Genomic DNA, 24,252 nt, shown 5'->3' with positions numbered 1-24,252 from the left:
TGCCCATTTGGGCCTCGAGGTGCTGGTGTCCCCCTGGCAGGGATACTTTGAGGCTCCTGTTCCCTAAAACCCAGGTGAGTTCACCTGCCAGAGAGCTGTGGCGGGATCAGCCTCCCCACCTCCCATCCCCCACACTGATGCTGCTGCCATCTCACCCGTGACCTGGCTCTTGGGGGTCTTTGTGTGACAATGCCAACCACCCGCCGCGGTGAATTCCTGCAGTGGGTCTCCCCGATGCAGCCCTGGCAGCAAATCCCTGGGGTTGGTGGGTTGATCCCTCCTGCTAAGCCAGGGACGAGGCGCTGGGCTGGGGCAGCAGAAAGGCAGAGCCACAAGGCAGCTGTGCTCGTCGGGAAAGGATTTATTCCACGTAGCCTGCTCGGATTTGTGTCCTCTGCCCACCCTGGGGAGATGGAGAGCGCTGCAAGCCCCTGCAGCTGTGTGTGCATGGGGGTTGGCACCATCCCAGTGGGATGCGCCTGCCCAGGGGACACATCACGGACCCCCGTGGCCCCATCTGCCCCCTGCCCCGTTTTTGGCAGAGGCTGGGCTTGTCCCAGCCCACCTCCCCCTCCGCCGTGCCGTGTTACCTAACAGTGCTTGGTGCTGGCCTCCTTTCCGCAGTGCTGTGGCCACAGCACAGTCCCTGTGGGGACAGGGGGGCTGCAGGGCTGCCAGTGGGGTGCAAGGGATCCCCCCGGACCCCTCTGCTTGCGGGGGGAGATGGAGATGGGTGCAGCACTGGGCTCTGCCATCCATCTCTGTTCAGCCTCTGGTTTTCTTGTAGCCGGGTCCTGGTGGCTCGGGCAGGGGCTCGGCCGGCAGCTCTGGAGCGGAGGTGGCTTCTCTGCTCTCCATCGCGGGCCGTGAACCGGCTCCCAAAAGCGGAGACAGGCGGGGGACAGAGGTGCATGTGTCCCCCCGGCCGCAGAGCATCACGCCGCCCAGGCGTGGAGGGAAGGGCTGGATGTGGCGCAGATCGGCTGGAAAGCTGCCACAGCCGGCAGCTGCGCTCAGGCAGGGGCCAGCGGGCAGAGGGGGACCCTGGCACCCCCCTGGGCACCGTCCCCGCAGCCCCAGCAGCCCCCTCCTCACGGCTCCGGTGGGGCCTTGGTGGGGCTGGCCATCCTCCGGGCGCTGTAGAAGGAGAGGCAGAGCCCGGCGGCTGCCAGCAGCAGGGCCAGGGGGGTCAGCAGCCCCCCCGGCTCAGCCCCCCGCCCTGCCGCCAGCTGCATCTGCGGGGGGAGAGGGGAGCACCGTGAGACCCCGAGCCCCAAACCCGCCGGGGACAAGGGCTCTGTGGCCGTGCCCTGAACGTCCCCATCATGCTCAGCTGCAATGTAAGGGCGATGGGGGCCGCTGCGTGGCCCCCCCAGGGTGTCCGGGGGTGCTTTTCCCATGCAGCACGTGGGGCTCCCCCGCAGCACCCTCGCTGCGAACCCAGAGCCAGGATGCGGCCAGGCACAGCTCCCGTGGCCAGCAGGCCTGGTGGGCAGCATGGGCAGGGTGCCGGGGGTCCCCATGGGCTCCCCCCCCCCCACCCTGCTTCCCCCTTACCTGGAGCAGACGGAAATACCCCGGGGTTAAGCGTCTGGGGCGGATGATCATGGCGCAGTGGGGAGCAGCAGGATCAGGCCCCGTGGGTCAGCAGCAGTGGGGCTGGGCCTCTGCCCCCCCAGTCCTGGGACCACTGTGGTGGGGGGCTGCGTCTGTCGCCCGCCTGCCGGCCCTGCAGCCCCTTCAGAAAGGGCGGCACGCACCCGGCGAGCACCGAGCAGCTGTCAGCCGCGATCAGCGCCCGCTGCTCCCCCAAGCGCACACGCCGGGGCGGGGGGAGACGGGCGCTGAGGTGCTGGCGGGGGGGCTGCTGCCAGCCCAGGGCAGATTTGGGGGGGCCAGAGAGCTGAGCTCGGCTCAGGGGCAGCCCCTCCACAGGCCTAGTGCGGGCTGCCCCCTGCCTCAGTTTCCCCACCTGCAAAGGGAGGGGTGGGAATTATGCCTGGGGGGGGGTGGGGGGTGTCACCCCCCCTTCCCCAAAACCCCTGGGCAGGGGGGAGGTGGCAAAGCAGGGGCTCTCCTGTCGGGTTGTGTGGCCAAACCTCACAGGGCACCTGTCTCCTGGGGGACACCCACTAGTGTCATTAGTTCTGTTGGGTCTCAGCCCTCGATGAGCTAGCTGCATGCAGCAGCTGTGGCTGGCGGGGGGAGGGGGGGGCCCCCCGATCTCACCCCCCCATCTCACCCCCCCCCATCTTACTCCCCCATCTCACAGCGGAGCCTGGGGGAGGCTCCCTGGGTGGGTGCTGTTTCCCCGGGGGGATTTTGGCTGCCATGCATCACTGGCTGGTGACTCAGTGGGGTGCGTCGCAGGGCCTCACCCTGCGGGGCAGGCGGGAGGCCAGGGTGAGGGGCACACAGTGGTGGGGACACAGTGAGGGGCGCATGGTGAGGGGGGCACAGTGATGGGGACACGGTGAGGGGTGCACAGTGAGGGGGACTCGGTGATGGGGACATGGTGAGGACCACACGATGAGGGGCACACAGTGACGGGGACATGGTGGGGGGGCACAGTGATGGGGACATGGTGAGGGGTGCACGGTGAGGGGGACATGGTGAGGGGTGCACGGTGAGGGGGACATGGTGGGCAGCACACGGTGACGGGACACGGTGACGGGACACGGTGAGCAACACACGGTGAGCAGCACACGGTGACGGGACACGGTGAGCAGCACACGGTGAGCAGCACACAGTGACGGGACACGGTGAGCAGCACACGGTGACGGGACACGGTGAGCAGCACACGGTGAGCAGCACACAGTGACGGGACACGGTGAGCAGCACACGGTGAGCAGCACACAGTGACGGGACACGGTGAGCAGCACACGGTGAGCAGCACACAGTGACGGGACACGGTGAGCAGCACACGGTGAGCGGGACACGGTGAGCAGCACACGGTGAGCAGCACACGGCGAGTGCCACGCGGCTGCGCCAATGGGGCCGCCCGTGCCTGGCGCAGGTGAGCGGCCGCTCCCACCGCCATGTTCCGGCTCGGCTGCCATGGAGCCTGTGGGTGCCTGGGGCCCCGTGCGGGTGGCTGCCTGGCTCCGAGGTGAGACCCCCCCTTGCCCTGCCCTGCACCCTGGCTGACACCCAACCCGGCCATGGGGCGGGGGGCTGGGGTGGGTTGGCCCTGGTTTGGGGATGTGTGGGTGGGCTGGGGTGGCTGGGAGGGGTGGCAGCCCTTCCCTGTCCCTTGCGCCTTGTCCCTGGGCGGGGGGGGGTCAGTCCCTGGGTCCGTCTAGGAGTGGGGGGTCCGGCCATCCCCACCATCTGGGCTGAGACCGGGCAAACTCATTGCACGGAGAGGGCTCTCCCAGTAGCCTGGCGTCACCCCCTGGGGTCACCCAGCCAGGGGCTGGCGGGGATGCGGGTGGGGAGGTGCTGAGCCCCCCCGGTGCCCGGCTGGCACTAAGGCAAGGCTGTGGCAGGGCTGGACGCGGCGGTGCAGGGGTACCCCTTCGAGGCCTGGGGGCTGTCGGGGCCCGACCTGCTGGGGCTGTCGGCGGGGGCCCTGGAGGTGCTGGGCGTGCGGTGCCTGGGGCACCAGGAACTGCTGCTGGAGGCCGTGGAGCAGCTCCGCGCCCTGGTGAGTGCCAGCACCCATGGGTGCTGCAGGGTGCCTGTGGCAGAAGGGGGGATGTGGGTGTACCCTGCACTGGGCGGAGGGGGGGTACACGGGGGCACCCAGGAGCTGGTTGCTCAGGGGACACGGGGACACCCTGGGCTGGGTGTTGGGGGGACACTGGGGCACCCTGGGGCTGGGGGGACACTGGGAGACCCTGGGGCTGTGTGCTGGGGGGACATGGGGCACCCTGGGCTTGGTAGAGGAGGGGGGACATGGAGCACCCTAGGTTGGGTGAAGGTGGGGATGCAGGGGAACTGCAGAGACCCCCCACTGCCCTCCCACCCCCCCCGTGTCCATGTGCCCCCCCGCAGGATGCAGGGCTGGCGAGCACCAGCCTGCGGACGCTGACGGAGAAGCTGCGGGAGCTGGCGTTGGGCACCCAGAGGCTGGTGCTGGGGGGGCTGCAAGCGGGGGCTGCCTGCCGGCCACCCCCCCTTACCCTCCTGGCCCACGTCGTCGACCTGGTTGGGGCTGCCAAGGGGCTCTTCTCCTGGCTCAACAGGTCTGGGGCGGGTGAGGGCACCCATGGGTGCTGGGTGCCCCCCGTCCCTGGGGCTGAGGTCTCTGCCTACACCCCCTCCCCCCAGGTACCTCTTCTCCACCCTTAATGACTTCTCGGCCACCCGGGACATCATCCTGCTCTGCGCCCAGCTGGCAGAGACCCTGCAAGTGGTGGGTGCCCGAGGCCACAGTGATGGGCACGGGGGTGTGGGGGGAGCCAGCTGTCTGCCTGCCTTCCTCTCCCACAAAGCTCTGCCTTCTGGAAGGGGGGGGAGAGCTGGGGTGAGGGCAGGGGGGTCCCTGTGGGGCCCCCCCAGCTGGGATGGAAGGGGGCTGAGCCATCCCGTCCCACTCAGCTCCATGTCTTGTCCCCCCAGGATTGTCCTGCGGCTGAGAGGGACAGCCAGATCGTGCGGATTGTAAGTGCTGAGTGAAAAAGGGGGTGGCATGGGGGGGGTCCAGTGCTGCCAGAGCCCCCCCTCAGCCCCCCACTGTCACCTGCAGTGCCAGCACATCGTGGGCATCTGTGAGAGCATCGTGGGCTGCAGCCCCCCAGCACTGCTGGACTGTAGGGCTGTGCTGCAGCCTGTGGGGCTAGAACTGCCCCCCGGCCCATGGGGCAGCCCATCGACATCCCCCCACACCCCAACACTGTCCCCCAGCCCAGCAGAGAGCCCTCCACCATCTCCTGACACTCCGACGCCACCCTCTGACCCCCTGGAGAGCCCCCCACTGCTCCTCACAGCCTTGCTGGTGAGTCCCCACTGCCCCGGTGCCCCCCACTGTCGCCGGACCCCCTGGCACCCAGCTCATACCTCCATCCCATCCCCCCCCAGGGCCTTGAGATCACCTCCACCAGCTCTTGCCTGCACTTTGTGTCTGCAGCCACCTCGCAGGTGAGTGAGGGGCTGCCTCTCCCAATCTGTCCCCACCCTGTGCCACCCTGTGCCTGTCACCCCCTTTTAGCGCCTGGGGGGGGGAATACCACCCATCCCAGCTGCAACCCACCCGGCCGCACCCTGCGAGCCTCTTGGGACCCTAACCCACCCCCCACGCCCCCGACCCAGAGCTGGGGGTGGCTGACTGCAGCTGAGACTGGGCAACTCATCTCATGAGTGAGCACGGCCTGGGCCATGGGGGGAGCCCCCATCTACACCCCGATCCCACCAGCCGCCCTGGTGCTGTGCAAGGTCAGGCTGCCGGTTAATGTTTAACCCCCCTGCCCGCCGGTTCTCCCCGTCCCTGGGTCTGGATTAGCTTTGGGGGGGTGGGCGTGAGTGCCTGGGGTGGTCACCCAGCTCCCACCCTACCTCTGCCCCAGGCTTTGGCTGCCCACGGGGGCCGCATCCTGCCCGGGGACGAGATCGTGCAGGTCAATGAGCAGGTCGTGGTGAGTTGGAGAGGACGGGGGCTTGAGCGTGGTGCTGGTTTTGGCAGTGGAGTGGTGGACAGGGAGCTGTGGGGCTGGGAGGACTGGGGGGATATGAGGGCTGTGGGTGGGAGGATTTGGGGGGATACAGGGGTTGTGGGCAGGAGGATATGGGGGGACACGGGGGCTGTGATCTGCAGAATGCAGGAGCCATGGCTGGGAAAGGTCTGGGGGACACAGGAACCACTGCTGGGGGGTTGGGGGACTCAGGAGTTGCTGCAGAGGATTTGGGGGGTGTGGGATCTGTGGCAGGGGAGGGTTTGGGGGATGTGGGAGCTGTGAGGGAGCAGGGGGCCGGGGGGCAGCGTGGGGCCAGGGCCATGTCCCACGACTCACCAGGGGGTGTGCAGGTGGGTTGGACACGCATCAACCTGGAGAAGAAGCTGCTGGAGAAGACGAGCGGGGTGACGCTGGTGCTGAAGAAGATCCCTCTCGACTTGCCTGGCTCACCCCCCTCTCCCAGGCAGCAGGTGAGTGATCCCAGTGCTGCACTGGACTGTGCTGGGAACCAGGCAGGGATGCTTGGAGCCAGGCATCTCCCATTGAGCTGGTGGTCCCTAAAGCTCTGGAGGACCACGGTGGGATGCGGGCTGGCCCTGACACTCCGTCTGCAGCTCCTAGGAGCATTTTTGGATGCTGAGGATCCCCCCAGCACCAGGAGCTGTGAATGCCCGGGCAGCCCCATGTCCCTGACCTCCAGGTGAGCCCTGTCCCCTGACACCCCAACACCCCCAGCCCAGCCAGTGCGAGGTGTCTGGGTGCTCCCAAGGCCCCTTCCCAGCTCTTTTTTGGAGGTAGAGGTGCTGGCAGCGCAGCAGCTGCCTGTGGGCAACCCGGGAAGCTGCCAGTTGACTTAAGGAACACACAGAGGAAAAAAAAAAAAGTGCTTGTGTTTGTAATTCATTCACTTGGTAACATTTTAATGGGGTTGAAACTATATTTAGACATGACCCTTCTCCTCTCCCGGAATGGAAAGGCTGCGCAGAGCCGGTGGCAGCGCGGGCGAGCCGGACAGGAGCTGCCGGGCTGGGCTCTGATCCTGCTGGGAAGCTCAGAGGCCGGTGGAGCCGGTGTGGAGCCACCACCGCCACGTTGCCTTCAGCCCCGCTCCTCCTCGGGCAGGGAGAACTGGGGGTGCCCGGGCGAGTGGGGGACCAGCCGGAGCCCCACAGCAGGACCCCTGCGGAGGGTGAAGGGGTTTGTGGCTCAGGGATCCTTTTTTCCCAGTGCTGCTGCCGACTTGGACTCGGGGCCAGACTCTGCGCCGGACCCTGGCACTGACGAAGAGGAGGAAGAGAACGAGCGGGACTCGAGGCTGCCCAGGGTGGCTGTGCAGGGACACCACGACGGTAAGGGGGGAGCAGAGGGGGTGTCCGGGGACGGAAGGGTTTCTCCCCCAGGATGGGAGGCTGGAGCCCTGCCTGCTGTTTGCAGGTGCTGCAGAGGAGGTGGTGTGGGAGACCAGCACCCCACCGGGCACCCCGTGCTCTCCGGGCACCCTCGGTGCTGCCGGACCCTGCGCCGCGGAGCTCAGCCCCACAGCAGCCCCTGCCACGGGGGCTGGGGGCACAGAGCCCGGCCAGCTCCCTGCGGAGGTGAGAGCTGGTGGGAGAGGAGCGCTCAGCCTTGGGGGGACACTGGGAGGACATCGGGAGACACACACAGGACTTCATGTCCCACCCGAACTGGGAGGCAAAATGCCCGTGTGTGGGTGGGCTCTCTTCTGAGCTCGCTGCTGTGTGAGTGGGGGGTCCCGGCAGGGGCTGCGGGTGCTGCTGGGGGGGGCTCAGCTAATGCTGCCCTGCCCTCACCCCCTGCATCATCCCTAACCGCTCATCTCTGTCTCCCGGCCCAGGGCAGCCCACAGAGGGGACGCAGACCAAAAGGTGAGCGGGACCCCGCTGGGGCTGGGGTAAATGGGGCTGGGGGCTCTCCTGGGCTCTGCCCCCTGCTCCCCCTTCCCTGATCTTGACTCACACACCCCTGCCAATGCCATGGCCGGCAGGAGTGGCGACCAGGCTGAGCCGCCGGCGGGTCTCATGCCGGGACCTGGGCCGGGTGGACTGTGATGGCTGGCTCCTGAAGAAGAAGGACCACGTGGGCTTCATGGCCCAGAAGTGGAAGCGATGCTGGTTCGTGCTGAAGGGCCACACGCTCTACTGGTACCACCACCCCAATGTGAGTGGGGACACGGGGTGTCCTCGCCCCTCACCTAGGGCAGTCAGGCTCTCCCATCCCCAGCGCCAGGGCGGGTGGTGGACATGGCTGTCTTCCACGCAGGATGAGAAGGCTGCAGGACTCATCAACGTGGCCACCTATGACCTGGAAAGCACGAGGGAGCAGAAGAAGAAATAGTGAGTGGGGTCTGTCCTCCCCATGGACCTGCCGGCGGGGGGTGGAAGGGGAGGATGCTGTCCCAAGGGTGCGTACCAATAAGCCACACTGGGTACCCCCTGTGTGGGTACCCCATGGGGCTGGGGGGGTCCCCGCAGGGTTGGGGGGGGGGTGCCCTCACAGGGCTGGCCATCTTGCAATACAGGAGCCTACGCTCTGAGCAAGACATGTATTGTGCTACTGGTATTATCTGGGACAAGGCTGAGGACTGAAGCATCTCCAACGGCAGGGAAAAGCCCAAACGCCTGGGTTGGGTCAGGATGGGGGGGCTGCGGTGCAGGAGGGGATTGTCAGGGGCTCAGGGCTGGCTCTGGTGCTGGGTAACTGCAGCAGCAAAGGCAGCTGCTCGCTTGTCCTCCTCCAGCGTGTTCCAGCTTTCCCATCAGAGGTACAAGCCCTTCATCTTCGCCGCAGAGACGCTGGCCGATTTGAGCATGTGAGTAAAGCACCAGCCAGTGCCAGTCCCACCACACCGGGCTGGCCATGACCCTCTGTCTGTCTGTCTTTTCCTTCCCCAGGTGGGTCAGTCGCCTAATAACAGCCAAAACGCAGTACACACTGGCCCACCAGTCTGTCCCAGACAGGGAGGAAGGTAACAGGCCCTTGCTGGGGTGGGAGAAGGGGTCAGTTCCCCCGTGGGAGACGGGGACCCTGTGGGGAGCTATGGGTCCTGGTGGGGCAGCCGTGCCAGGTGCTACGGCCCCTGGGACCACTGGGAGCTTTGCCCCTGATTTGGGGGAAATGTGAGAAATGCTCCCTGCAAGGAGGGCTGGGGTGATGCTCAGCCCTAGGGAGGGCTGGGGGGGGGGCAGTGGGGGGCTTCCCGCTCCCTCTGCTCCCACTGTTCTCCCCTGTGACCTCCAGACTGCTACAGTGAGACAGAAGCTGAGGACCCCGATGATGAGTCCCCCAGGCGTGGATGCAACTCGGTGAGTGGCCCTAGGGGACATCCTGGGGAGGGGACAGAGGATCCTCATCTCACCTCCCACCCCATCTGTCCCTCAGCCAAGGAAGAGGCCTCAAAACACTCCAGAGAAAACCCAGCTCTTTTCAGCCAGCGGTGAGCCCAGCAGCACAGCCAGCAGCCCCCAGGGCAGCCCCCGGCCCTGCTCACCCATGGGTAGGTGCTGGGGGGTAACATCTGTCACCCTGTCACGTTGAGTGCACCCTTTATTCGCGGTTAGGGCCTCCCTTTCATGCATGTGTAGTGGGGGTGCCTCGTCGAGATGTATTTGAGTGACAACTGTGCAGTGTCTCAGGATGCTCTCGGGGCAGGGTCACACGTGGGGACAGCCCCAGGGGGTTTTGGCGCTGCCCTCCTGCTACAGTGGCCCCTCTCCTTGCCCAGACCCCGCTGGGGAGGATCTCGAGTGCCTGATGCAGTGCCTGAAGCAGGGAGGGGTGTCCCTTATCGGGCAGCAGCGGTTCCTGACACAGGAGCAGTGCCGCAAGTCCTTCATCCGCCGCAACAAGAACCCCCACATCAACGAGAAGGTGCACATGGTGCGGGCCCTACAGAGCACGCTCAAGGTGGGAGCCCACAGCCCCCTGACCCCCCAAAGCCCCCCTGCTCATGGGTGGCCGCCCCAAAATGTGCCCCTTTCTCGGCAGGCGAAGCTGGCAGAGCTGCAGGCCCTGGAGCAGCTGCTCAGCGATGCTGCGCTCACCTCAGAGAAGTTCACGCGCTGGAAGGAAGAGCACCAGGACCTGTACCAGGAGCTGCGGGAGTGGTGGGCAGGGCGTCTGGGTGAGGACCCTGATGGGGGGCTTGGGGCTGAGCATGGCCCCCCTGAAGAAGCAGCTGAACCCTGACACCCCACCAAGACCTCTCTGGCACGAATCACTGCCGATAAAAACCATGGTGCTGTGGGAGCAAAGCAGGCGCTCTGCCCGTGCTGGGGGGCGGTGGGGGTTTGAGAACATTTTTGAAGGCTCAGCCCGCAGCATGGACTTGCTGTAGAAGTGGCTTCTGCTACATCCCCCCTCCCCGGGGTGGGACGTTGCGGTGACAGGCTTCCTTTAGTCAAGGGTGCCTCGGCTGCACGTTGGCAACAGGGACTTTTCCCTGGAGGAACGTGCCCCTGCCACAGCGCTGCCAGCCGGCCTGGCCGGGGTCTCTTCCACTGTAAATAAAACTGTGTCAAGGGCTGATTGTGCCCTGGTTTTCCTTGTCCCCGCCATGACAGCCACCCCCCAACCGTGCCATGTGCCACCAACCCCGAGGGGCTGTGACCCCGCCGTGCCCTGCTCCCCTCTCCCCGCAGACTGCACCAGGAAGCCCCCACCAACCCCCAGCAGCACCCATGGGGGCCAGCGCCAGACCCCACACCAGGGGCAGGGTCCTGTGGCTGGGGAGGGGTCGCTGCTGGCAGTGCCCTGCTCCAGCCGGGGCGTGCCCTGCCTGCGGAGCCGGGGAGGGCAGGTGGCCCCCACCACACGCGAGGCCTGCGGGGACCAGGCCCAGCACCACTGCCTCCCCACCGAGGAGACCCAGCTGGGGGCGACCGCCTGGCCTTGACCTCAGCCTGGGCTGGGTGAGAGGGCGATGGGGCCTGTAGGGGCTGCGCGCAGCCGGGGCGGCAGAGCCGGGCGCGCCGCCCTCCCTCACCCGCCGGCGGCCGCACTGCGCATGCGCGGGGAAAGGGGCGGCCAGGCCCCGCCCTACGGGTGGCGGCTGCGGCCAGTTTTCCTCCGCCACAAGCAGGCCCTTCCTCCGCCAACCTGCGGGGCGGGGAAATTAGCCTTGGATGAACCAATAAGAGAGGGGAAGGGGCGGGGCCAGGGCGGCCGATAGGCTGCGGAGCAGGGAAGGCGGGCGGGGCGCCACCCCTTCCCCTCTGCCACACCCCCTCCCCCGCGGCGGTAACGGTCGCTGGCGCGCGGGGCAGCGCGGGCGCCGCGGCGGAGGCAGGTGAGGGGGTCGGGCCCGCCCGGGAGCCGTTCGGCTGCTGGGCCTCAGGGGCGGGCCCCGGCAGCGCCCCCTGCGCTCCTTCCTCGGGGGAGCCCCTGCTTCTCTTCCGTCCCGGGCAGCTCGGCCTCCCCCTGCCCCCCCCAGCCCCTCGGGGACCGGCCCCCACCCCCTCCAGTCCCTCGGGCTCAGGCCCCTCAGGGTCTGCTCGCACCTTCCAGGCAGCTGGGCCCCCCACTCCCCTCCACCTTCCCCTCTCCTTCCACCCAAATCACCTTTCTCCCGATCCCTTTCTGGGGGGTGAAGGGCTCCCCCCACACCCTGGCTTCACGTTGCTCCCCACTCCCACCGAGCTCCTCCCTTCCATCCCTGACCACCTCTCCCTTCCCACCTTCTGCTGGGAAGGGGTGCTCTGTAGGGTGCTGTGGGTGCCTTTGGGGGTGTTTGGAAAAGGGTGGTGCTGAGTGAGGTAGGGATGATGTGGTTGCTTCATCTATTCTATAATTTCAGGAGCTTATGCTTGAATTTCCCTGCTATAACTGTCTGACTGTAGTGCTGGAGACTGAGGTTTAAACCCAGGAATTTCAGAAACGTACACAAATTAAATATTATAAGCACTACATCTAGCTGTGTTTTATTTCTTCACTGAGAGAAATGTTGCTTCTGTTTCGTTATCCTCATATTCCTAATGTCTATCCTATGTTGCAGAATCTGTGTACGTGTGTTTTCTAAGAATTAATGGTTTCTGTGAGCTCTGTGGATCAGTTAACCAAAAATCTGTAAGACCTGGCAATCGAGGATTTGGTATTTGACTGGTGGAGTGGAAAGAGGCCTTGAATTTCCACGGTGAGGTCTGAGAGCTGCAGATTATACTCTCATCACTGGAGATGGGAAATTCACTGTCTGAAGTACTCGAGATAAGCAGATAAATTAAACCAAAGCCCTGGATAGATAATGATTGCCATTTATGGAACAGTAGCGCTAAGTTTTGAATGACTGCATTTCTGCATGTAGTTGCACAGTGACTGCTACAGAGGGCAGAAATGAACAGGTTTAGAGTTAAGACTTTTAATGGGAATTTTTTAGTCTTTATAGATGTAAAGCCAGCGTGTAGGTACCATGGTGACTGATGCTCTATAAATAACTACTATGGGGATAGCACATGCCCCGGTTGAAAGATGCTGCTGTGTACCTGGAGAACGTCGCCAACAGGAACTCTCTCGTTTCTCAGGCACTGAGAAAAGCTACAATAACTGCAAAGGTTTTCAAAGTGTTGCCTTTGTTGCTGTGGGGATGAAACAGAGGTGTTCTTGGGAGGAGGTGCTAATTACACATGAAATACTGTGTTACTCTGAAGAGCAGCTGATGTGTATGTACCCTTTGCTTGGTTAGTGGGAACAGGATTTGGTTTATACTGACTTAAAATATGATTTTTATTTATTGCTCTGTAGTTCACTGGATAGATAAGATGGCTGCTCTTGAGAAACATCCAGACCTGAGGCTCCAGCAGGACAATCCATCAGGTAAGGATAGTCTTTTCTTTAAAGTCCTGCTGCTGTCAGATCCTGTTTCAGTTTCTCTGAGGAGACATGTGGCCCTGAGAAGAGTTCTTTACCACCAGCTTTTTATTAAAAAAAAAAAAGTCTTATTCCTGCAAAACAAAACAGTTGTACGGTTATCTAAGGGTAGAGACTCATTTGATAAAAGATAGGTTCATTGGGTGATAACTGATAAATCTGGAAGAGTTCTTAACAGTTAATGCAAAAATGTATCTTTAAGTTAACCAGGTTTGCTGTGTGCCAGTGCTGCTGCTCTTCTTTTTAGTCTGAGTACCAGGGGATCAGCTGGGTGTAATATCACAGAACTTATAAAATGGAATATAATTGATTGCTTTTGCATTCTGACTTCTGTAACAGGATTTGTTTTCAGTCTCATGCGGATATTATTTGACTTCCTTGTGTTTGCTGCCATTTTCTTTTGCAAACCAGAATTCTTTAGCAATAATACAGGGAATCGGGTAGGGATCAGTTTGGGTTTTGGTAGCAGAGGTAATTAGATATGACTTAGTTAGGTGTATTAAAAAGCTTTCTAGTCTGTTGGCTAAAACATAAATTTCCTTGTCTTTTTCCTTCCAGATCCCAGCACCAATCAGAAGAGCCATTACTTGGAGACTGACTGGAAAACACCAATGTTGTCTGTGAAGTTCCAGAGCCGTGTCAGTCGCTGCTCAAGTGTGGCCGACAGTGGGGATGGGGGCATTGGGACCTCCTGTTCAGACAGCACAGAAGGTGATGGTCAGCGTGGGATCACACAGTAGCAGCCAAAGACTTTTAGGTTTTCTTAGGGGACTGACAAGCATTAAATAGCTTGGTGTTACTGAACCCTAGAGTGTAAAACTTTGGGAAGAGCAGAATCTGTAATGATGTTTGGAGACTGTTTCAAAACCAGTGCCTCAGTATACAGATATGCTGCCTGAAATATAAACAAGTCATTTAGGGACTTGCTGTTTCTCCAAGTTAGTTTGGTTATCTTCTAACTGTAGTAAGCCAGTCTTTAACTAAAAGAGCCACAATGATGATTTGCTGGTTTCTATTGACCAATAAGTGATTCATCAGCAAATCTGTGTGATTTGTATTTTTTATTTTAAGAAATAATTTATAGGTGCCTCTAGAGACTCCAGAGCAGCGTGCCTTTGTGCGTAAGTCTCCTCAGTGTTAGAGCTGGGCGTTTCTCAGTGAAGAGTGCTGCAGCCTGGCCCTCTGCTGAGGCACATTCTGAGAAATCACTTGTCCCAGCAATCCTTTCCACATATTTTCATCTTCATTGATGGAAGTGACATAAACCACTATTGATTCACTGATTTTTCTTTCAGCAGTGGGGAAGTTTGTGGTCTTCTTTAAAACAATGCACTTCACATTCATACGTTTCATGAGTTGCTCTGAGCCTTTTGAATGAGCCATAGGTCTTAATAATGCGTGAGCTGAAGGCTTTTTAGAAAGTCTGGCTTGTGGAAATGTTGCTAGAAATATTACTAAAGCATATGTTTAAGCGTCCTATCTAGCCTCTCTCAGGATAATAAAACGTAGTTGCATGCTGAGAGCAGGGGAGGTAATGACGGCCCTTTGGGAAACTGCCCTTCTGAACATTTGTAATGTTGTAACCTTGTTTGTAAGAGCTGAGGCTGGATTGTGGCACTGACAGCTGGCTGAAGCACGCTGGCTTTCAGGTCAGTACATTAGCCAGAAATGTTGTGACGACCCTTAGCACAGTCAAGGAACCGATTGCAGCATCCACACGTGGCGTGCTGGTCAGAGAACTCGAGTTCCTGATCATGATACTGAGGTATAAATTTAGGGGCTGTAAACGGAAATTGTACTGTCCCTTCTGTTTGCCAAGGAGAACGTGCCTGTGACTGCTCGGTAGCACGGTGTTCTCTGGAGCTCCTAGGCACAGCCAAGTAACATCTAAGAGATGTTTTCTCCCTGCTTCCCGCTCATGTTGAGCGGGGGGGGACAGGTCTTGTGCCTTTGTTGTGACAGTTTCCCTGCAGTTTGATGATGGTCTTTCCAGAATCTGGTTTCAGTCATATGAAAACTGTGGTCTTTTATTCCTCTTTGTAGCAATGCTTTGAGGTTACAAACAGGTGAAAGGGTGACCTTGCAGTCCTGATGTTGGATTAAGGAAACATCATGTGAGGATGGGCCTTTAGCAAAACCCATGGAGAAAACAAGTTTCTGTATCTGGGGGAAACCTGGAATTCCTATGATACACAATGTATCAGGGCGAGGAGTGGGAACAGGCACTTTGTTGTTTGCCCTTCTCAGCTCAGGCTGTTGCTGTATTGAAATCTGAGAGTTGCTAAGAATAACCCTGTACTTCCACGGAGCCAGGTTTGGTGCCCGTCTGACAGGACGGGCTCACGTTGGGGTGCGAGTGCTGAACTCTATCTCATTTCCTGTGGTAATAAGGTGAGAGCCATTAATTTAGCCTTTAGAAGAAGTTCTTTTGCTGCAGCGTCCTAGAGGAGTTCAAAGGCCAACTACTTGGTCATCTAGTGTTCAGCTGTGTTTGAAGCTCATCATGGGCTTAGTGAAGGCTCCGGTTCGCTTTGGTTACGGTTCAGAGTCGCTGAGCAGTGGGACGGTCAGAACAGATTCAAGGTCTCAGTGTCCAGCTGAGTAAGTTTCAGCTTTTTTATTCAATTTAAACGACTTGATTTCTTAACCTATAGGAAGATAACGTTATTGATTTAAGATTATACTACAGTAGCTTAAAACCAAGGGATCAAAAATGTGTACTGAATTAAACTTGGATTCTCTCTGTGGTTTACGGTGGTAGGAAAATGTCAGCAGGGTCCTGAAGCTTGTAGTGAGGGGGAACATAGGTGTGCCTTAGTCTTGCTGCTGCCGCTGCTTAGGAGAATGTGTTCAGGGGGAAAAGAAAGGTTTTTTTAAAATTGTTTCAGAAAGTTCAGTAGAGGAGTGGCTGTTTGTATCAGAATATTTTCAGGATTGTAATTAGAGTATCACTCTTCTTCTTTCCCTAGACTTTTGCAATTCCAATTCCAGTAATGGTTCCTCATTCCAGCCCATCAAAACCCAAGTGACCATCCCAACAGCCCATGTCATGCCTTCTACATTGGGTGCCTCACCCTCCAAGCTGTGCTCTGCAGGAGACCAGAGGTGTTCACAGGGCACTTCAGAAACTGCTATGCCAGGATCTGCTGCTGAAAATGCAGCGCTCCTGAGAAACGGCGATTTTAATGCCGGGAAGTCTTCCCAGGTGCCACCCAGGGATCTCTTGCATCTCCACGGGACTTCAGGGGAAAACCGTTTTGAGCAATCCTGGCATCCTGTTTCTGATCACATGAGAACAGAAGATGCTTGGAAGTTTGACACCCCTGCCATTGAGTGCACCCTTAACCAGTCTCTCTTTCTGGATAGTTTGTGCACAGATCCTCTCCATAGGTTCCAGAAGTTCAATCCAAACTCTGGGGCAGCTGGGGCAGGAAAGGACCATTATAAGGTGCTGCCAGAGAGTAATCAAGTGGCAGGGGCTAATGGAGTCTGTGAGCCCCAGGACAGAGCGTGGCCAAGCGGGAGCAGACTGATGCCAACAGGACTCCAGGCCAACAATTTCTTTTCGAAACCTGTAACTCCTCCATCTCAAGCATGGATGCAAGAAGCCTGCACGCTACATCCCCACGAGAGGGTCTGTGAGCTCAGTGCTTGGAAACAACAGCTGGAGAAAGTACGGTTGCAAGTAGAGCAAATGCAGGTAGGGAGCTGCATGTGTGGATGTATGAGTTTGAAACCCTTCCTGTCTCTTTAGTCATGAATTATTGTCCCAGACTTACGAAGCAAGGGGGAAAATGTCTCATGCTTCTCCCTGTCTTACACTAAAAGTCTCTTAATGATCTGTTTTTACAACACGTGGTGTCACAGGTATCATTTGGCGTGCTGCTTGTGTAGAGCAGCCCTGTATTGTGTTACAGCACTGCAGGTTGGTCCAGATCAAGAGATGAAACCTGTCCACTGGAAACTGTAAAAAAAAAAAAAAAAAAAAAAGGCATGCCGAGACATTCATAACAGTTTCTAGAATAATGGTATTCTATATCTAGAATTAAGAAACACTTATTCTGAAAAGATGCATGAATCTAATTTCAGTTTGCTAGGTGGAAAGAGTTTATCACCTCCCACCAGCTGTATCCTAATGGAGACAAGTTGTTACCAGCGAGCTAGCACAGTGATCTAAAATTATTTGTTAATCTCCAGTTGTGCTTGGGCAAAGTTACTTGTTCTTGGACGTTGACGGAGACTGAAATAACTGTGTCCTGGCATGCAGATGAGCACACAGTGTGCAAAATAGCTCGACCAATGTTGCAATTACCTCTGTGGAGCACAAACTTCTCCCTCCTCATTTTGTCTCCTCTTTCAGTTACAAAATGGAGGCGCCGGCCACCATCCCTTGATGTATTCTGCTTCTCTGCCTACACCTGATCCAGCTCAGTGGATCAGTATCCTGAACTCCAATGAAAACCTACTCAAGGAGAAGGAGCTCCTCATTGACAGGTGAGAGTTTGATACTGACACGTGGCTTAAAGACTCCAGTGCATTTCCTTTTGGAAAGGGGGGGTTTTGAAGGTACCAAGGAGAGCTCATATCTTAGAGTTCATTTTACCCAACTGAGCTTTTTGGGTGCAAAGAACGATATAATGACCTTTGAGAACAGCCTCCTTTCTTTTTCATGAGTTCTTCCCTTCCTCTTGGAATTAGGATGATGTTCCTGAAGGGTTCAAATAAATCAATTTTGGTTAGGGCTTTCTGTGTTTTATAAGGGATGAAGACATCACAATTATCTGGAATGTCAAAACTACTGCCTTTTTGCTTGAGGACTTTCTGGGAGCTCTTTGAGATCTTTATTCTAAATTTGTTCTTTGTGAGATTGGGCTGGCAAACGGTGTTGCTCGTACCTAATGCTAGTGGTCCATAAGCTTTTATGGAAAACTACCTTCAGCATTTGGACTGTAAATACTTCTTCTGCTTGCTCATTTTGACTCATATGATGTCTGTTCATTTTACCCATAAGATCCAAAGCCAAGCTGGATCCTCCAAAGCATGCAAGGCGTGTGGGTTTTATCTGTAATCATTGCTGGGGGGGATGCTTTGAAGGGAGGGAAGGGAAGAAGAGTCAATACCAATTGTAAAAAAAAAAAAAAAATAAAAAAAATTAAACGGATATCTTTCAGATTGTTTCTCTGCAGGTCAGTTCTGAGTTGCAGAGTTGTCTTTCTGTTCCGCCTGTTGCTGTATGGAGCATTAGTCACGGTGGCACTATTCATGTTGCATTGCTCTCTACTGTAGATTTGAGAACAGTATGTTACCTGTTTTTTACAGACAAAGACAACACATATCCCAGTTGGAGCAGAAGGTCCGGGAAAGCGAACTGCAGGTTCACAGTGCTCTGCTTGGCTGTCCAGCGCCCTATGGAGATGTCTACATGTTGAGAATGCAGGTAATAGGGTACAACAGGGTGTTAGTAAGAAGTGTGTACTGAATCCAGTGGCCCTACTGCTTCTCAGTAGGTGTTTCCTGAGTAGGAGGGCTATGCAGAGTAAAATTATCCTTTGTATGGGGACCCGATCACCTGTCATCTCTGAGATCTTCTGTGTCTCTTGAGGTTTCAAGCCCTGAAATACTACGGTTTGTTTAGAAGCTGTCTAGCGATGCAAACGCCTGACAGCACTGACAAGTGCTATTTCAGATACTGCCGTATATAAGGTGGGCTGAATGATGTTTGGGAATTAGGAGGGCCGAGAACACAGCTCTGAGGCAGCGCAGCTGCTTAGTGCCAGTTTGTAACTACACTGAACTCATAAGCTGTCTCTCTTTGCAGGAGCTGCAGCGGGAGAACACATTTCTTCGAGCACAGTTCACAGAGAAGACTGAATCTCTCAGTAAGGAAAAGATTGAATTGGAGAGAAAACTGGCTGCTGCAGAGGTGGATGCAAAGCTGATCCGGGAGTCGCTGAAGGAAACTATGCAGAAACATGCAGAGGAGTTAAAGAAACAGGAAGAAAGGGTAATGGTCCCATTGCCCTAGAGGTGGAAGGTGTTTTTTCTTTGAGAAGCTAAAAGTCAGTGTAGTGCCTAGATGAAAGTTTTCTGTGGCAGTGTGTTATTGCAGGTGTCTTCTGATCTCCTTGTACTTTGGTTTATAAGCAGAAGCTCTTCCTCCTGCAGTTAGAAGTATTTCAGTACCTCCTCTTTTAACTAGAGAAGAAGCCTGTCTTTAGCTAAGTGAGCAGAAACGCTGCTGAGTTAAGGTGATCTTGTATTTTGGTGTTGAGTGCTGTACAAAAAGGTAAAGGGGTGGGCTTACAGAAGACTGAAGAATGGATAAGGAATTATATAAACTAAACTTGTATGTGACTGTCCCTGCAGGTAAAGGGAAGAGACAAACACATTAATAACCTTAAAAAGAAATGCCAGAAGGAATCTGAACAAAACAGAGAGAGACAACAGAGAATTGAGACCCTAGAACGATACCTGGCTGATTTACCAACCCTTGAGGACCACCAGAAACAGAGTCAGAAGGTAAAACTCCCTCTGAGTTGTAATGATTGCTCTTCACATACTTGTTCAGGTGACCTTTCTACAGCTGCAGTTAATCCCCTGTGCAGCTGCTGAAGTAAAGTTGTGGTCTGGCCTTTTTGCAGGAGGAATGTTCTGAGCTATAGCTGAGAACTGTCACATAGGTAGTTAAAATGTAGTTGAAACATGGTGTGTATGGTGAAAGGCCTGGGACATCTGTTGAGTGTTATGATGGTCTTTGTTGCAGCTGAAGGAATCTGAACTGAAGAGTGCTACTATGCAGGAAACAGTGCTGGCACTGGAAACAGAGCTTGGAGATGTCCGGGCTGCTTTCAGGGAGCAAAAAGTGCAGCTAGAAACCCAAAAACACAAGGAGCTGGAGCTTCTTTCCACAGTGCGCAGGTAAAAATCAGCCGGATTAGAATAAGCTTCATCTTACTGCTGAAGTCATTGCTGCACAAGAACAGTGATGGTTCAGTACAACTGCTGTCCCACCTGTCAGAACCAGGTTACCGTGAATTTGTGATGATTATGCGAGTGCTCACTAAACCACGGTGTTCAGATTCTGCGTGCCAACAGCAGAGGGTGGGAGCAGAACCATGTGGCTGAAAGGGGGCCCCTCTTTTGTCACCTGGGTTTGTCGGTGTCCTCGGGTTATTGCTGTCAACTGCAACTCCTTGCAAAATGGACCTACGTAATCTGCAATCGCTGGGTCTCTGCAAATGTGCCAATATTGTGGGTAGGGCTGTGTCTAGGGCGAGGGACTCCTGTCACAGCCCTGGCAGTTTGCAAGCTGGGATCCAAACAGGGCAATGCTGACATCTGATATGAAAATGATTTGTTTCCCTCCTCCTAGTGAGGGAAACATCCTGAATAAAGCTGGTTTTCCCATGGTGTTCTGCTAATTTCAGCTTGCAGGACAAGGTGCAGCAGTGTGTAAAGAACACGGAGAGAGGACTCCCTGCCCAGGATGGGGAGAGACAGAAAATAGAAAATGACTCTCTGAAGAAAGAATGCGACTGCCTCAGGAAGGTAACAGGCTGTCCTAACCGGGAATCACACATTTTTCCTTCCAGTTAGTCACGGCAGGCACTATAATGAGATCAGGAGCTCTTGCAGTCATAACTGCACTTTCCTGTGCAGTTCCTGGAATTCCAAACTGAGGGGTTTTAAAAGCTGTTCTTGGTGTGATAGTCATGCACTCCTGCAGTAACACTGGAGGGAAGCTGCAGAATGCAGAAGGGAGAGGAAAACCACAAGAATGCGACTTCTCCAGTTTGTTTTTAGCTGATACTTCTAATGGTGCCTTTTATCAGGGGCCTTTCATTGAGGAATCTAAGCCCACTACTAACAAGCAGTGATTAAAGCAGTAAATGGACAGGAAAGAGAAGGAGAGGGAACGCTGTCCTGCTGAAGGAGAAATCCTGGCGGCATTACTGAGTCTGTGTGGTCAGTTCTGATGCCTCTGCTTTTGATTCCAGATTGTGGACAAACAGCAGAAGAAGGTGGAGCAGTTGGCCTTGGAAGTAAAGGTGAGAAGTGACTGCAGAGGGACCTAGAACTTGAGAATCTGCTGTGAAGTGAGTTAGACTTACTACTTTCCCATGGTCTGTTCCAGAACCTGGAAGAACAGGTGGCCCAGGAAGAGGGGACAAGCCAAGCTTTGAAAGAGGAAGCGATGAGAAGAGAAAATGCGCTGCAGCAGCTCCGGACTGCTGTGAAAGAGGTCAGAGCAGGAGTGTTTAGAGTGTCAGTTGAATGAACTATGGATTGTCTTTTAGCAAGGCCCTTAATTTGCAGTCAGCAGCACAACCTCTCCTGCTTCCTGCTAGTCAGTGCTCTGAAAGGAGCTCTTCTCTGTTCAAAAGCAGGAGAAAGACAGTTTCTGCCTTGGGAACTTCAGCTGGGGCTGCGGGATGTGGTGGAGGATCCTGAGTTTGCCAGTTGAGGGCAGCAAGGTGGTGAGCAAGGTCCAAACTCGACTACAGACCTGGCTGAAGGGCAGGGCTGAGCCCCACACTCAAGCCTAAAGGAGGTCAAGCTACAGTGGCAGCCCTTGAGGGAAGGGATGGCCAGTGCTGGGGTGAGCAGGTGGTGCACAACCTCCTGGAAGCTTATTTTGTTGTGTCATGCTTTGGCAGGGACAGTGCAGTGTCATGGGGCGCTTTCTGTCTGAGCCAGTGAAGCTGAACACTTGCACCCTGTAAGACTGACACTCGCTCGTCTGGTGAGAGCCTGCAGGGCTTGATGTAAACCAGCTCCTCCTGCCCTCCGTGCTCCCATCATCGTCAAGCACTTGTGTTAAGTTGCTTTAAGTGTGCTGCTAGTTCTGTACCAAGTAGCCACCAACCTGCAGTATCTGTTTGTTCAGCTTTCAGCGCAGAATCAGGAGCTCATCGAGAAGAACCTGACCCTTCAGGAACGACTCCGGCAGGCAGAGCTAATAACCCAGCCGCTGCCTGCTGAGACAGCCCGCCTCACCCAGGAGCTGCACAGCGAGCTGGCCAGTTGTCTGCAGGATTTGCAGTCTGTCTACAGCATTGTCACTCAGAGGGCTCAGGGCAAGGACCCCAACCTCTCCCTGCTGCTGGGCATTTGCTGTAAGTATGCGGAGTGATGGCAGAGCAAACCCTTTGGTTCCTGTGCTGTGGCAGAATTAAGTAACTCGCATATATTATAGGCTGGCAGGTTCTCACCTTTCTGGGATTCTGAACCTTCTTTCTGCAGTTAGCTAGCTCTAAACGTGTATGCTGCAGTAACTGAATTTTAAGTAGTGCCTCTTTTGCAAATATACGTTGGTTTTTCTGGCTTGCTTGCAAATGTGTGTGATCCTTGGTCGGAATTGCGTGTGAGGTAACTCCCCTCTCTGACTCCACAGCTGCGCAGTACTCTGCTAAGGAGAAGGATGACTTGCTGAGCCCTGATGGACTTGCAAAGAAACTGGTGGAGGTAAAAGAGCTTCACAAGGAGGTGCAGGACTTAAGGACGGCAATATCTGACAGATACGCTCAGGACATGGGAGACAACTGCATCACCCAGTAAAGAACGCTCCCCAAAGTAAGGCAGGAAATGAAGACTCGAAACCCTCAGGAGACTAGAGCTCCTACAACCCAAAACCTATTCAGCACTTTACCATCCCTCTGCTCGGGTACAAGACATGTGACTTATCCAATCCGTGAGAAATCAGGGGGTTTGTTGCCAGAAGTGTTTAGCTGCTGACTGACTAACTGGAATCATTCAGGGCTTCGGTGTCGGGCTTTGCAGTAGCTTTGATCTTGTGGAATGTGTTTATGCTGTGTTTGCTGGAGCTGGTGTGGTCTCTGATGCTGGGAGATGAATTCTGAATTGCCTTCCAGGCATGTCAAATGCTGAACATGCAAATGTGACAGTCAAAATCATCACTAAAAGGAAATGTATGCCCTGGTCTTTCTGATAAATTCTCTGCACAGATCCTGTGTGACTAGTAAGACCAGAGGATTATCAGAGTGTTCAGGGGATATCTGTGGACTTCAGAGGCAAGAGGTGGGCCAGTTATGCTGCCACAGGCTCCTCAGATGCTGTATGCACTGTTCTGCCTTGGATGTTTTTGTAGCCATCTGTGGAGCAGGACCTGCTTTCCTCGGGTAAATGCAACTGGAGTCTTTCAGTAGCTAACAGGAGTTGGGGAATAAAGCAATACTAAAAGAAGACTCTGAAAACACTCCCCCTGGGCACTGTTGCCCCAAAAGCCTTAAGCCTTTTGTTGCCCCAAAATAGCACTCTTGAGTGTGGGTATGATTCCAGCTGCAGAGGAAGCGGATTGATGCTGAAGTGCCTTAATGTGCTAGAGAAACGTCCTGTCCCCATGCTGCTTCGTGCCTAATGCGTCTGCTGGCAGCGTGAGGAACTGCTGTTTCTTGTAGCAGCCTTTAGAGCCCTCGCAAACCATCTGGGGAGCCTTGAATGTCTGTAGCCCCTGCCAGAGCCGCAGAGAGCCTCTATGCCCCCAGGGGAGCCCGCTGCAGGCCAGCGGGGAGACATGCCTCTGTTTGGCTCCCCTCTTGCTGGGGAGAAAGCCATTCTGGTCCTGACATAGCACGATGGTCCAGCTGGATCCAAGAGCTCTTCCTGATGCCCCACTCGGGCTTTGTTGTAGCCCTGCCCCTTGCTCTCTGGGAGCTCCCTGCTCCTCTGCTAAATAATGGGATTTCTAAATAAATCAGCATGGGATGAGGTTCACTTTATCACAACCCTCCTTAGCCTTAGTGGCAACTTTACAGTACTAAGTGCTTGCTTGTGACAACGCTGTAGTGCCAAGGGTAGAACTTGTTTGGTTTTCAGCTTGAGTTAAGAGCAAGATGCAAAGTCAGTTATAATAACAAGGAGGGAAAATACTGCTGAAACTTCTGCTCTTTGGTTGCTCTTGGTTCATGTCGGGGCTGCGAGCCCCAGGTTTGGGAGAAATGTTTTTGTTATTCCTTTGTGTTAAATTTTAAGACCAAATCTGTTTTGTTCTTAAATGTTTGGCTACCACGGGTGATGGTGGCGACAGATCGGTTAGCTTGCTGTCCTCAGCTACCTGCTGTACAGCGTGGGGAGCGGGTGCAGCAGTGTCTGCTGGGCAGACAGAACTGTTCTTTCCTCATCTGGTGTGTTACATTGGTGGCTGTTTCTGTTCTCAGACTGCTGATGCCATGTACTGAGCTAAATGTGGGCCAAGGCGAATTCTTGAGGTCATTTGTCCTGACTGCTGAGAGCTCTGTAGGCACTGGGGTGTGTGTGGAGCAGCACCAGCTGTGAAAGTTGCTCGCTCCCGCAGGTTAGCGGGGTGCTGCTGAGCACCAGCCCTGTTCCCCGTGTTCTTCTTTGGGTGCAAGACCCAGTTTCCAGGCGATGTGTGGGGACATGTTTGCCCTCTGCCCTGACAGAGCTGGCTGTGAAAAGGAGATCGTGGCTGGGCTGCCCAGGTCGCGTGTCCCTCCCTGGGGAAATGTCCCCTCTTCATTCTCCTGCAAAACGGGATCAGTCTGTCTCGGGCAGTGATCCCATCCGGGCTGTACGGGACTGCTGCTCTCCGTGCAGGGGCAATCTTGGAGCTCTACCGAGCACCCGGGACAGGGGCGCAGGGCCACGTCCCCCCTTGTCCCATGTCCCCCCCCCCTTGTCTCACACGCTGTCCCCTTGGTGCGGTCGGGTCCCCCTGGCGCTGCGCGTTGGATGCGGAGTGTTTACACCCGCCCTTGTCTCACCCGCTTGTTTGTAC

General features: G+C 56.1%; 2 protein-coding genes and 1 long non-coding RNA gene across 5 annotated transcripts; 2 read left to right on the top strand and 1 right to left on the bottom strand.

Moving 5' to 3' along the window:
* Positions 1 to 341: 341 nt before the first annotated feature.
* Positions 342 to 1,834, bottom strand: LOC119145410. The gene is made up of 2 exons (XR_005103408.1): positions 1,558 to 1,834; positions 342 to 1,235 (listed from the first exon to the last, which is right to left on the bottom strand). It is a non-coding gene; the product is annotated as an uncharacterized LOC119145410 (long non-coding RNA).
* Positions 1,835 to 2,991: 1,157 nt separating this feature from the next.
* Positions 2,992 to 10,161, top strand: CNKSR1 (connector enhancer of kinase suppressor of Ras 1). Its single transcript, XM_037380072.1, has 21 exons — positions 2,992 to 3,016; positions 3,474 to 3,646; positions 3,997 to 4,187; positions 4,273 to 4,357; positions 4,564 to 4,605; positions 4,691 to 4,939; positions 5,023 to 5,082; positions 5,508 to 5,576; positions 5,966 to 6,085; positions 6,230 to 6,315; positions 6,843 to 6,964; positions 7,050 to 7,210; positions 7,471 to 7,501; positions 7,621 to 7,793; positions 7,896 to 7,969; positions 8,374 to 8,445; positions 8,528 to 8,601; positions 8,874 to 8,938; positions 9,015 to 9,129; positions 9,358 to 9,539; positions 9,621 to 10,161. The coding sequence occupies exons 1-21, from the start codon at positions 2,992 to 2,994 to the stop codon at positions 9,819 to 9,821; spliced, it is 2,370 nt and encodes a 789-aa protein (XP_037235969.1). The 3' UTR covers positions 9,822 to 10,161.
* Positions 10,162 to 10,872: 711 nt separating this feature from the next.
* CEP85 (centrosomal protein 85) lies at positions 10,873 to 23,492 on the top strand. Of its 3 annotated transcripts, XM_037381141.1 has the most exons (14): positions 10,873 to 10,920; positions 12,369 to 12,440; positions 13,053 to 13,205; positions 15,464 to 16,194; positions 16,855 to 16,988; positions 17,814 to 17,931; positions 18,313 to 18,498; positions 18,861 to 19,013; positions 19,258 to 19,412; positions 19,922 to 20,042; positions 20,492 to 20,542; positions 20,629 to 20,736; positions 21,382 to 21,610; positions 21,889 to 23,492. In XM_037381141.1, the coding sequence occupies exons 2-14, from the start codon at positions 12,386 to 12,388 to the stop codon at positions 22,050 to 22,052; spliced, it is 2,358 nt and encodes a 785-aa protein (XP_037237038.1). In that variant the 5' UTR covers positions 10,873 to 10,920; positions 12,369 to 12,385; the 3' UTR covers positions 22,053 to 23,492. The 3 variants fall into 3 exon arrangements, with proteins under 3 accessions (XP_037237038.1, XP_037237039.1, XP_037237041.1); XM_037381142.1 differs by lacking the exons at positions 21,382 to 21,610; positions 21,889 to 23,492 and adding an exon at positions 20,879 to 21,367; XM_037381144.1 differs by lacking the exons at positions 10,873 to 10,920; positions 12,369 to 12,440 and having other exon boundaries at positions 13,093 to 15,095.
* The last annotated feature ends 760 nt before the right edge of the window (positions 23,493 to 24,252 follow it).

Source organism: Falco rusticolus, chromosome 3, assembly GCF_015220075.1.
Source record: "Falco rusticolus isolate bFalRus1 chromosome 3, bFalRus1.pri, whole genome shotgun sequence".
In the NCBI taxonomy this organism is placed as follows: domain Eukaryota; kingdom Metazoa; phylum Chordata; class Aves; order Falconiformes; family Falconidae; genus Falco; species Falco rusticolus.
This window is presented reverse-complemented; position numbering and strand designations above follow the sequence as displayed.